This window comes from Aptenodytes patagonicus, chromosome 3 (assembly GCF_965638725.1).
Source record: "Aptenodytes patagonicus chromosome 3, bAptPat1.pri.cur, whole genome shotgun sequence".
Classification (NCBI taxonomy): Eukaryota; Metazoa; Chordata; class Aves; order Sphenisciformes; family Spheniscidae; genus Aptenodytes; species Aptenodytes patagonicus.
In genome coordinates, this window is record NC_134951.1 from 73084246 (window position 1) to 73097832 (window position 13587).

General features: G+C 40.5%; 1 protein-coding gene across 2 annotated transcripts in view; it reads left to right on the top strand.

Moving 5' to 3' along the window:
- The window catches only part of IPCEF1 (interaction protein for cytohesin exchange factors 1), a 60190-nt gene that overhangs the window by 2785 nt on the left and 43818 nt on the right, over positions 1-13587 (top strand). Inside the window, exons 1-2 of one of the 2 annotated variants that reach the window (XM_076333824.1) lie at positions 8739-8781; positions 13404-13454. In XM_076333824.1, coding sequence (XP_076189939.1) covers positions 13431-13454 — 24 coding nt within the window. In that variant the 5' untranslated portion in view covers positions 8739-8781; positions 13404-13430. Of the gene's footprint in view, positions 1-8738; positions 8782-13403; positions 13455-13587 lie in introns of those variants that run through there. The other variant, XM_076333823.1, reaches the window with a different exon arrangement.

Genomic DNA, 13587 nt, shown 5'->3' on the forward strand with positions numbered 1-13587 from the left:
CCCCCCTTGGAAGCAAAGTCACATGGCCTTGCCTCACCTACTACTTCTTCAACTGCTTCTTTTTCTGCAGATATGGCTTCCTCATCTGGGCAGAGCTCATTTGCCTTTGACTTCCTTACCTTGCTTTTCCCCAGAACCTCCTCTAGTCTTTCTCCCTTTTCTCAGCTAGTATGTTTTTATTTCTTCTATTAAATACAATCAACCAACAAAAGTCTCTGTTCCTGCCATAATTTTATCCTGGCACTTACCTTTTGATTTTATCTGAAAATCTCTTCTTAAAACCTTACCGTCTGTGATTCTGTCTGCCAATGGTTCTCCACGTGTTTTCTGAGACACAAATTGCTTTTCAGAAGGTCCTGGTATACTCCAAAGTACTGTCTATGGGCTACTAAAAAATCCTGTCCTCTGACCCATTTTTCCTCTGCACCTTGTGCCCGAGTACTTTTATTCACAAACATCAGCGTGGCTTCTCCCCCTATGAAGGGCAGATATACTCCTATAACAGAGTTGTGGTTTTGTTTTTGTTTTTGTTTTTTTACCAAAGGTAGAGTTTGGCCTGTGTCTCTGATATGTCATGGCTCAGCCTTTAGTCGGATCCAGCCTGATCAACTTCTGCCTCTCCTAAATCATCCTTGCTCATTACTGACAATGAAATTATGGTCCAAGTGCCTTCTTCAATTCTCTGTGTCCTCATTTCCAAGCTATGTTTAAATTTTGCACACACTTTCAAATGTCTTCACTCTCCATACACAGAAATAAACTGTCATCCAAGTTGTCATTACCTCATGTCACATTTACTGAAATCTGCTATTCTCTGGCCTTGACAAAAGCAATTTCACCACCTCGTATCAATTCAGAAACCAACTGCAAGGATAATTTTCTTGCTCTGCTTCTTTGTTGAATCTCCCAGCCTATCTGTTTACACTTCTGGGCAGCATCAAACATACTGAGCCTTAACTCTCATTTTGAATTCCCTGGGATCCCTCTTAGTTTTACAAACATTTGGAAACATCGTACCTTACTATTTTTCAAAGCCACTTGCTATGGCACTAACACAACCCTTAGCAATGTCTGTCCTCAGGCATGCTGAGACCCAACATATGATCCTGATGACTCTTGTCTCACTGTTTTCTTGGCCTCTGATTCCTGTCTGCATGCTCCTCTTATATCCTGTCTTAAACTGGAAGCTGCCAGGAGCAGAGTTACTTTCTCTTTTCTTCCATGTTCCTACAGTACCTGACACATGGTCCATTATAATGGAAATAAACATACTGCAATCCCTATTGCTAATACTTCAGAAAAGTTTCTTCAACAATATTTTGGGTGGTAATGCTGTAAATAATTTTACATAGTTCCCTGCTTTGTTACATTGTGTAGCTGCTTCATTATCCTTGTTCCTTCTTGCAAGGTCTCAGGAGAACTCGTGCTCTTATTCTTTGGTGCATCCAAGTCTATAAGCTTCTTCCAGGAACAGCTTCTGGGAACAAGCACCATCAAAATACTGTACCAGCTGAGTCATATTAATTGTGCTTATTTTCTCTTAATCTAAAGCAAATGCAGCTGCTAGGCAATTCAGTTTAGCTTAAATCTCTTTTGCAGTTAGTATGTCTCGGCTGACACATAGTAACTTGCTTGTGTATCTGAGCTTTCTGTAGCTCCCTGGTGCAGTCTTTAAATGATTTGTGCGGATCTCACAAAGTGGAAGGAGAACGTAGATGATGTCAAATAGTCAAATTTTCTCAGAAAGCAACAGTGTGAAGATGTTTGTAGTAAGCAGGAGGCAGCACTTCCCAGATTTGTGGTTGAACATCTCTTCAGTTAAGAGCAAAATAGGGAATTGGGAGGGGAGGGAAGGGGGGGTGGAATGGGGAAACTGAAATTATTATTATTATGTACTAGCAATTTAGTGCACTGGACGGGTTCTTTTCAGGTATGATTTTTGTCTTGTGTCTCTATCTGGAGTCTTGTGGGTTGGACCCAAGTGCACTACCAGTGCACTTAAAGCACTCTTCCTCCTGCTGAGATGAAGATTGAAGCTGTACTCTAAAGTGCCACACAGTACATGCCATTGCATGGGCAAGCAAGATCCTCCAGTAGTTTTCTGTCTTCTGGATGTGTTGTCTGTGCCTGGCATAAACTGTGTTTCCAGTAAAGATGCGTTGTGGAGATACAGTCCTAGAAACACAGTGAATCACAGCAACTTAACCCCACTCTTGGGTTCCTGCAACCACAGAGGAGACATCTTTGTCTTGTTTTGGTTAATTGCAGAGTCTGTAGGGCTTTCTCCAGTTCCTCCACTTTGATAATTTCTGATGAGACCTACTTTCAGATGGTAGTTGCATTCTAGCCTGTTTGTCTCCTGATGGAAACCTTTGGACAGCTTTAGAGACAGCTGGTCAGCATGCTTAACTATTTTGCTCTTACTTTTGGCCCATAATATTGCTTTATACTATATCACATTATATTATGTTTGGGCCCTATATTGCTGCCTGCAGATGCGCAAGGACATTGGGTGCTCAGTTAAAGCTTGTATCTTTTCTCCACTGCTGCTTCCCCCTTCTTTCACTTTTAATGAAGTGACACAGTAAGAACATATTGGTTGCACATGTGACGTATTATGAAATGTGCTGAAAACTTGACTGACGTCCAATGTGAACAGCTGTTCGACCTTCTGACCTGACTTACAAAGCCCTGTGGAGTTTCAGCTTTGGTTACCTTGAATTCAACATTTCAACATTCTTTTATCCTAATATTTGTGGTCAGCTCACTTTCTTCTGCTAAGAATTGGGTCTTAAACTCTGGAGTGGCAGACATTTGAAAAAAAACCCCAACAACAAACACAGACATTTTGAGAAGGAGTCCTCCAGAGTAGTTTGATTTTCTTGTTTGGAGTAGCTTGGATTTTTTTTCTTCCTCATTGATCTCAACAAATCACAGACTGATGGTCAAAAGTCTGTCCACTTCATGAGAAGTGGGTTTCTTGTGCCAACCTTCTTAGGAATTTGGGAGCATTTTATATTATTGCTCAACTGTATTTAAGTTGTAAAATTGAAATTTAAAGACTGTAATAGAATTTGAAAAATAAATATTTTAAAATCAGGACATAATGAACTTTAGACATGATATTGTGGCTTGATACCAATTAATGTTTTTGTCATCCTATGTTGGACTATAGGTTTCAGCAAAAGGAAAGATGAATAAAAGAAAGGAAATAATGTGAGATGATACAACTGAAAAAAATTATTTTTGTCTAGTCATTTTGTTGTTAGACTGTTTATCTAGTTTGTGTTTTTAGATAAAAACAATTCCCTTCATTTTTTTCATGATAAGAAGGCAAGATTTTTCCTTTGAAGTTGTATGTTTTTTAACAAAGCTTGTTATATTTTCTGTTTTAAAATCTCTGGGTTTATTTTATTTTCTGTTTTAAAATCTCCCTAAAGGGTGGAGAGCAATTTTATTTTTTTTTTTTTTTTAAATGAAAACATCATTTTCTCTGAGATTCTCTGTGGAAGAGAAGTACAAAGCAGAACTAATGACAGCTTGAAGATGAGAAATCTGCGGTCATGATTGTGGTGTTAACTTCTTAGTGAATAAAAATCACATTAGTTGATGGGATTCAAGATTGTCATATTGGCGTGTTAAAGTCATTGAAGTGTGATGCTTATCTTGTTCACATTTAGACTTTCTTCAAGATATTTCTTCATCACTGAAAAAATGAGGGTGGAATGGACAGTAACAGCTCTTGCCCAGGAAGACAAAGTGCTTACTGGTATTGAGTAGGACTTTTGCATTCAGATGTTCCCCTCAGAGCTCTCTGTGCTCACTGAGGTGTTTCTGGTCATGCCCGCGTGTCTGTAAAGCACCATCACCCATCATGAGGCAGTAATTCAGTTGTGTTCTGCCAGTGATGTGCCTAGAGGAGTTGTATCCAAATTTTTCGATGATCTTTCAATCTTTCCAATCTTTTCCATGACTTTAACAAGACAGGAGTATTGCAACCTTGTTGTGCTTGACAATGCTTGAAAAACAGATGTGCTGAATTATAATATCTGGTCAGAAGGCATGAGAGGCTACCTGGCTGGCAACAGAAACAGGATGCATCATGGCACTTACTTGAGTAAAGCCTGAGAGATCAGATAGGAAGACAAATACACCATTCCTTCCCTGTGTCAGAAAAAGCGTGTGTTGAAAGTTGTGTTTTCGAGTGAGTTGATTTAAACTGAGACAATTTAAATTATGGGTGTTTCAAATCCTTATGTTAGCCTCAGACTCTTCAACTGGTATAAATTATAGCTCTGCTGCAATGGGAAATACCAAGCGTGGGGTTGCTTTTCTCCAAGCATTTACTGCTCGTTAATTATTTCTACTACCCATGGGGGTTTTGTTGCTAATTTTTTTTGTTGCCAAAATGGCACATGGCGGGAAAGGGAAAACTGAAGTAACCATTAAAAATAATTTATTTAAAGAAAATCGTAAAAGTAAAAGTAACTATTGAGGCTGCAATTACTGTGAGCTGCACACTATTAAATAGTTGATAATACTAATTTTATTTTGTCTTTATTAATATTTTTTATCACTGGAAAGTCTAAAAGTTATTTTGTCTGTTTACTTTTCTTATGTAAAACTTGAAAGATATTTGTATAAGAATTAAGTTAAAAAATGGAGGTACTCCATATTGGAATACACTCGTCTAAATGTAAAAGGATATAAACAGCTGGGGACTGGTCTAGAAGAAAAACAGAGAAGAGAGAGAATCTCTTCTTAGAAGAAAAAGGAGAGAGACAGAGACTTTGTATAAAGTGTTGGGAGAACCATAATATGGTGGAATTTAAGGGAAAAAGTTTGGTGAAATATGGCTCATGACATAAAAAAAATACAGATCTTCTGAGAAAACCTGGAAATTGTTCCCATGAAAGAACAAGTTCAGTTTTTAGTTTTCTGTAAATAGTTTCACCATATTACCTTCTTCTTTAGAAAAATGTTTACTGCTTTCCTTTCAGATTTTACTACAATGAGGGCAACCCCAGAGAAAAGGAGTAAGGACAAGTGTTCATTTCTGTAAGATTTAAGAAGCAAGTGTCTGATGTATTCAGAGCTGCATTTGCAGGAGTAGCAAATAGTGGTCTTTAATGATTTATTTCTGTGTACAGTTGTTCTGGCAAAGGCTATAGTGTTTAAGAAGCAAGAATCATAGTAAATCCTGAATGCCTAGAGGCACTGATCGCTGCAGAAAAGTATTGCAGCAATTTTTTGCAGCAATAGTTTTTTCAGTAATAGTTGTTTGGGGTTTTTTTTTTCAGTAATAGTTTTTTCTAAGTTTTATTTCAGCTCCCAGGGCCAACCAGCTTGTGATGCTACCCATCTTGGACAAGAGTCCCTTTTCACGCTGGTGGGAGGCTATGTTCTAGCAGATATTTCTTACTATGCTCTTTTTGTGTGGTGTAGCAGGCTTTCTTCTCTTGCTCATTGCAAACATAAGTTAAAGATGGCTGGTAGCAATTTGAACAGATAATGAGAGTTAATGTGATTAAAAGAAAACCAAATCTATTGTTGAAATAGTCTAGAAGCAGCAAAGCTGCTGCTGATCAAACTGGATTTCCAGGACAAAGTGTTTCTAAGAGCACTTTCTCATCATATCTTCGAACTTTTATCCTAGAGGTAAATTTTTGCCTCTCAGCAGTCCATATCTGGTCTAACTCAGATGTACTGAGAACAGCACTGGGCTCCCAATCGGCTGCCCAGCTTGCTGGCTTGCCTGTCCTGGACCTTGGCAGGAGAAACTCCATGTTATGTACTAGCACCTGGACCTGGATGTTTATTTGAGGAATGGGTGCCGGTTCATTTTTTCCAGAAAAGCTCTGATGTGAGCAATCCAGTTTTCTCCATTCTCTTGTTCCTGGGGAAATGCCTTTCACCCATGGGGAAAAGAAGACTATATGTAAATCTCTATGGCTGACCAGGCTTCATTGTAGCACAGGAGTGGTTTCACCCTCCTCTGGTGCAACCTGCCAGGGCAGTTTGCCATTGCTATACCTCACCCCACTGAGATTGCTCTGTTGCAGAGGTGATGTTTGAGTACAGTTGTCCTGGTTTTGGCAGGGATAGAGTTAATTTCCTTCCTAGTAGCTGGTACAGTGCTGTGTTTTGGATTTAGGATGAGAACAATGTTGATAACACACCGATGTTTTAGTTGTTGCTAGGTAGTGCTTACACTAGCCAAGGACTTTTCAGCTTCCCATGCTCTACCGACTGAGAAGGCTGGAGGTGCACAAGAAGCTGGGAGGGGGCACAGCCAGGACAGCTGACCCAAACTGGCCCAAGGGACATTCCATACCATGTGACGTCATGCTCAGTACATAAACTGGGGAAAGCTGGCCGGGGGGGCCGCTGCTCGGGGACTGGCTGGGCATCGGTCAGCGGGTGGTGAGCAATTGTACTGTGCATCACTTGCTTTGTGTATTATTATTATTATTATTATTATTATTATTATTATTATTACTGTTATTATTATTTTATTTCAATTATTAAACTGTTTTTATCTCAACCCACGAGTTTTTCTCACTTCTACTCTTCCATTTCTCTCCCCCATCCCTCCGGGGGACTGGGGGGGAGAGGAGTGGGTGAGCAGCTGTGTGGTACTCAGTTGTCAACTGAGGTTAAACCACAACAACAGTGCAGGTACTTTGTGTACTGTGAAGGGTGGAAGGAAGATAAACTCTTCAATGTTCCTGATCTTTTAATGAAGAATCAAACAGGACTCTCAAGAGTTCTGTTTCTTATGAACTTTGTGAACATGGAGTGCAACTCTTTGATGGAAGAAGCAGCAAGTCCCCCAGCTACTTCTTCCTTATTTCATCTTCATAATCACTAGCACAACGAGTTTGCTTTACTCTTTAAAAGCTCTTCTCTTGACATTTCTTTGGAAGTGTGAATGCTAGCCTTTTGTATAGAGCTGTCGATATCATAAACATTGCCTGGGTGGAAGAAAGGAGGAGAGGATTCGCATCTAAGCTTCAGAGAGTGCAAACAGTAGCAATTATTTTTGGCCTTTTGTTCTCAAATGCGGGAGCCAAAAGTGTGCTCCTGTTATCCTGATGTATTACATTGCAGCTGTGGCAGTTGTAATGGGACTGAATTTCCTTGTTAATCTCTCGTCATGGTGGCAGCTCGGGAAATATTGCTCAGCTAACTCTGTGTTTTTGGACATAAGAGAAAACTCCATCCACAGTGCTCTGGAGAGCAGCTGTTAAACATAGGAAGGACTGGTCAGCTTCTGCTCTAACCTTGGCTTCACTGCCTTAAACCAAATTATCGCTGCCCACGAGATGCCTCTGGCAATGTGTAGGTGGGGGCTAAGCCTCTCCGGGCAGCCCGGCAGTGCTGCAGGGAGGCCAGTCCTTGCCCAGGGAACTCATGCATCTAAGGTGGGTTTTCATCCCAATGGCCAACATAGGGGAAATAGTAAAAATTCTCCAAAAGGAAAATGCCGCTGTGTTGTGCTGGGCAAAGGGCCCCAAAGTCAGTTTGTTCTTGAAATGGCGTAGGGCAGAGTTAGAAGCTGAGGTGTGCCAGGCAGCCTCCCCATGTCAGCTCTATCTGGCAGAAATATTTTTTATTAGTCTTATTTTAGGAAATCTGGTTAATTTTTATGACAATACCTTTTCTCTTTCTTTTTTCCTCTGAACCTCGTCCTCTGAATTCACAAAATGTTTTGCAGCAGCTTATTGCTGTGATTAATTTTTTCAATTTTTACCTTCCATTGGATGCATAAAACCTTCTGCAATGCCTGGAGAGCAGATGTTTGTCAGAACTGCCTTCCAGTGAGGATGTCTCAGGTTCCTGCAATTGTGATGATCCACGTTTATGATTAGTGCAGCGGTTCTGTACCTTTGTGCTGGGGGGGAAACATCCTCCTCGTTCTCTCTTTAGGTGCTGGACCTTGCAGTGTTCCCTCAAAACTGTGTTTGCTGAACGGCTGATCTGAAAAAATAGAGGAGGGAACGATGCTCCCTCTCCCCTCATCTCTATCTTTTGCAAGGGACTTGCTTCAAGGGAAACCCCTTAGATTGTTGTCTCAGGAGGGGCTATAGGCTTTGGGCTTTTTTTTTTCTGCCTCTGTGTTTCATCTTCCAGCAAAGAAGCAAAGCATCTTCTGTGCTTCTTTGGAAGAGAACAGAACACCAGGGAAGTGCTTCTTTAGACCTGGAGTGTTTCCTTACCTCTTAACTGCACTAACTCTTCATCTGTTTCTGCAGCCAGCTTAACTTTGCCTGCTTTTATTGCCTGCCACAGCAAAAAAGCCAGCTAGGAGGCAGTAGTAATCGCAGTATTGCACTTAATGTTTCTGCAAACTCTTCCTTGGCCTTCAAACATAACAGCACTAGGAATCAACTCGACACTATAAGGAGTTTGCATGCAAACTCACGTTTGGGGCAGACACACTTCACTAAGCATGCCATTTTGATTTCTTATTTTTGCCTGTGAGGCCACAGAGGCAGCTGGAGCACCTCTCTTCTGCTGAACCTCTTCTTTCTTTGCAGCCCCTCTCCTCCTGAAGGCGGTGAGCGTGGGCTCCTGCAACTGCTTGCTCAGAGCTGTCAACGCCTGCAACCTGTTGCTCTTGGGCTTCCTCGCTGGACTGACAGGACCTGGCCGTGATCCAAGCAGGGCAATGTCTCCAGACCCTTTCTGTCTCCACAATGGGAACAGTGAACTTGGTTCCAGTTTTTCTTGGCCCTCTCCCAAACGGAGTCAGAAGTTGTCTTTTTGAATTGCTTGCAGGTGAGGGGCTTGAATAACTTCAAATGCATTTGAAAATAAGGTTATAAACAATGGTATTATAATGGGACAAACGCAGTTTCTTGCTGCTAGGCCTGTGATAAGAACCCTTTTGGCTTTTCAAAGGGTAATTTTTATTTAACAAGCTTAAATTTATCCATTGTGGTCAAAGCTGAAGGTATACTCTGAAAATTATGACTTATGATTATGCTTTAATAGACTGGTTGTTTCCAATGCTAATGGTGAATCTGTAGTTTCATCTGCAATTGGAAACATAAAGGCATGGGGACCAAAGCGGGTGGGACATAACTTAACCGGGGTGGGATGGTCCATGAGCTTTTGTGAAAAGTGGCTTAATGTCTGCTTGTCATTGCCCTGTGGCACAGCACCAGCTTAATATCTGACTTTTCTGGTGAGCCAGTAAATGAGAGAAAATCTGCAGATCAAGAAACTCCTTGTACAAGTAAGATAGTTGATTGAGATAGCTAATTAACCAGTTAAGTAACTGACTAGATCTGATTAATTAGTAGTTAATGGTAAGTTTCTGCCAGATTAAATTGATCTCTAGTAACCCAAAGGACAATGATGAGCTTACAGTCACTGTGATTATTTTTCACCTGCATTGTTGCAAGAACCCCAGTTAGAGGTAATGTGATAATTTAGGACTATTATATAAGGCTGTCTCCTTGACACAGGACAGCGCTTCAAGCGCTGCTATGATTTGGGGCAATGCTATTCCTAATGCCTGGTAAGTGAGATATGTGATTAAGTAATCATTGATTTTTTTTTTTAGGGAGATTTTTGTAGCACTATCCCTAGTTTCATATCGCCTGTCAATTCATTGCCCATTGAAGTGCTGATTGTTGCAGGCAGCCAAATAAACAGAAAGCAAGCAGAGAGGTTAAAGCTGCTGACCAGTGTGAGAAACGTAAATAGAAAGAAGGCAAAAAGCTTATTTTACAGGTTGTCTTATAGCCCTGACTTGGTGCTTGGTAAAGCGGAATTTTTTTTTGAGTAGTCTGTGTCAATGCCATCTGAACAGGAACTGAGCTATGCACATTTTGAGTGCTTCTGCAACACAAATAGTTTGAGTCATGTTACATATCTCAAATATTTTGCTCAGAAGCAGGAAGGCATATGCCCACTCTGGATGTCATCTGAGGGATGCCTGGAAGGCATGTTTGGCAGGCTTATATCAATATCATTGCAGATCGACATGCTCACTGTAGCTTGTAACTGGTAAGAGACAGCGTCAGGCCTTGTGGATTTTGACTTCCACAAGAGGAATATTACTAATGAATTAAGATTGCTTTTTGCGATTAGAATCATTGGAACCTCAGTGTTGTTTTCCCTTTTTTCCACCCTTAACATTGCCTTTGATCTTTAACAGATATTTCTACTTATTTCGGAAGAGGTGATGTAGTCAAATGGAAATAATTGCAAGATATTTCTGATAAGTCACTTGCTATGTTTCCACATTTGTTGCATCAGCTATTACTCATGTACCTACTTGTTTATTACTCTTCTTGAAAAAGCGGGAGTGAAGTGGGACTAATAAAGCTATGCAAAATGATATTGTAGTTCAGTTGTTGAATCAAAATAAAAAACCCTCAAAAACTTGAATTAGGAATCTTTTAGCAGAAACCACTTTTGACATATTGTATTCAATCAAACTGAAATTAAATGAGTTGTTTCGGGCACCTCTAAGAAAAGCCAAAGAAACATAGGTATGGTTTACAAACTGATAATGTAAATCCATCCCCTTTGCTTTTATCCAGTAGATCCATTACATTTTATCCTCCAGGAAGTGAGAGATTCAAGTTTGTTTTCTCCTTTATAAAGCCATCTGAAGTGGGAGAGGTTTCACTGTGCCTTGTTTTATTTTCTCTCTTCAGTTTGTTCCACTTTACAATTTTAGTGAATTGAACATCCATCGCAGCAGACTGCAATCCTGGTGCATGTTTTCCGTGTGGGTGCCTTAATCTGTAGGCTGGAGGGCTTCCCTCTCCTTCTACTCCTAGATCTTATCTTGTTGCAAATGGAGAGGCTTAGGAAAAGGGCTGGAATCCCACATCCTCACCTTGGTGCTTAGGGTACACCTTTGGGGGTGAGACTCCGCTTCAAATTCAGTGTCCACCTAAGTCAGGACAAGGATTGACACGGGTGTCTCCAGTCTGTAATATAGCACCCTGAGTGCTATGAAATGAGATGGTCTGGGCCACGTCTTCTCCTGCTGCAGCTGTCCCAGTTAGGAATCGGGACACCCTCCTGGTGGTATGAACTCAGGTGTTGTCTCCTACTGACCTCTCGCTGGCTTGCCAAGCTCCCAAGCTCAGGTGTAGCTTTCATGGGCTGGGAAGCTCTTCTGCCAGCAAAACCACCAGCCCTGGGCATGCTTCTGGGCTGCCGTGGTGTGACCACCTACCATCCCACAGAGGGCACGCGAGGGGCACAGCTCAGCAGGGGATGCTAACTGCAGCCTGTGGGAGGGGAATATTGGGGGGTGGGGGGCTATGGTTCCCAGAGACAGCCCCTGCAGATTCATGCTGGACCATACAGTAAGGTTCAGCTGGAAGACCAGCTCTACTTGAGTGGCCATATTTATCCAGCTCCTTCTCCAAATTCACCTGTCTGTTTAGAAAGGATAGATGGCTTTCCCACAGTGCACCTGCAGAAAATGGAAAGGAAACACTTACTTTACTGTAGTGCAGAGATAAAGAGGTTACACCCTTCTGAAATGTTGGTTTTGCAACAGTTGAGTACACTTGAGCGGACGTAAAAATCCTAGTGCTATTTCACAGTGCAACTAATCTCACTCAGGTTGGGTTTACTTAGGAGAAATAAACTCAGGTTATGTGTATGAGAGTTATTTCTGCAGTGAATGTGTGATTTTTTTTTTTTTATAACTTTCTTTACACAGGGAATAATAAATTATACTCTTAACTAGAATGAGACAGAAGTCAGTGCTGCTTTTGAAAATTGGATGCTGGCTCAAAGATTGCTTATCCAGTTTCTGGAAACAACAAAAGTTTGAGTTAAAGTCACTGAGAAGGTTCTGCTGAAATCCATTCAACTCCTTTGGCACAAAGCACGCAGGCGGAAATGTTTCCTTGCCAGTTAACTAACACTTGTCCTCTTGCTCCTGGTACCGTGACTGATTCAAATCTGTGCAGTTTGTATAATTACAACCCACCCTCCCCAAACCCAAAGCACACATGAAATGAAGAAATGATAGGAAAAAGGCCACATGTCACAATAATTACTATAATTTGGTCTGTTATTCTCTTGCTTTCTGGCTCGGTATTTGAGGCTTGATGTTAATTTGCTTGTACAACTAAAGGTGTTTCCTCTGCTTGTTTATACTAGCTATGATTTCTAAACATCCTTGAAATTATTTGCCATAACATCTCTCCTCATCGTGATATTACTTCAATTTGAGCCACTTATAGAAAGTGCTTCTTTCTATTTTTGAATAGAAACAGTTGGGAGCCAGAAAAATATGTATTTGTTTGCCTTTCTATTTTTGGTTTGAAATTGCTGGAAGCCAGTAGGTGGGTTTTTATTTTCTGTTTTAAGATTTTATTTTCAAACTAAAACAAATATTATGTATGAGGAATGGTGCATATCTTAAATTACTGGTTTTAGTAACAGGAAAAATTTCTTATTAGAAATTCTTCTGAAGTGTGGCTCTATTTCTGGAAATCCTTTCTTGCTCACTTTAACAGTCTTGTATCCCCTCCCATTTCACTCAATGATTCTTTCATATGCAGAGGGGTGAGTTTTATAGGAAATTTGCTGGCACTAAAAAGTTGGTACTAAAAAGTTCCTTCATCTTGTACACTGCACTGATTCTTTTGTCATCTGTCCATCTTACCAGCCAAAGGAAAATCACGTAGGGAGTTGACTATTGGTTGTGTATACCAAATGAAATCACCTGAACCATCACCTAAATGGATAACTTACTAACTTTGTGTGTCTTTGGAAAATAAACCCTAGTGTCTACTGTTGAACTGCACAGATTTTGCTCTCCAGAATGGAAAATTGCAATTCATTGTAAAAGGGGTAGTCCAGTATGAGATCTCATCCTGTTCAGGAGAGCCGGCAGATTCCCAGTGTTTTCTGGGAATTCTAATTAGGTAATTACTCAGCTGAAGCAGAAATCAAATTCCTATAGATTTCTTTGAAGTAAAACCCAAAATGAACACCACCACCCCCCCATTTTATTTACTTATTCTCGATGCATTTCCTAAAAAAAACCCCCAAAACCCAAACCAAAAAAACCCAAACAAAAAACCCCACCCAACCCCAAAACCCAACCCAAACAAACAAAAAGCAACCCTCCAACCACATCCATGAGCTTTATTCTGTTTATTTCATAGAAAAGCTTGGATGGCTTTGAGTTAGTGTTCCTTATCACTGGTTGACTTCTAAATCAGTAAAATTAGTTCACATAACATAGCATAATCTTTGGAAAATGTCTTTTTTTTTTTGAGGGGGTGGGTGGAGTGTGGAGGGTAATGGCAGGTCAAAGTGTATTAACAGATTTTTTTACTCCACTGCCAAGACTTAAGTTATATGAAAATATGATACAGAACTTAAGTAAACAAAACTTTCTCTTTTTACAGCTTTCCCGCTAAGCTTTGAAACCATTCATGGAAGCTGATGGCAACACTCTCGTAAGTATAATTGAAGTTATGCCAGAGCTACTGATCAGCTGAAGAGGTCATATGTTGGGGTTGTGTGCTTGTAATCATAGAAGACTGTGGACAACATCAATATCCAAACAAGATCTTGCTTATGGGCCAGACC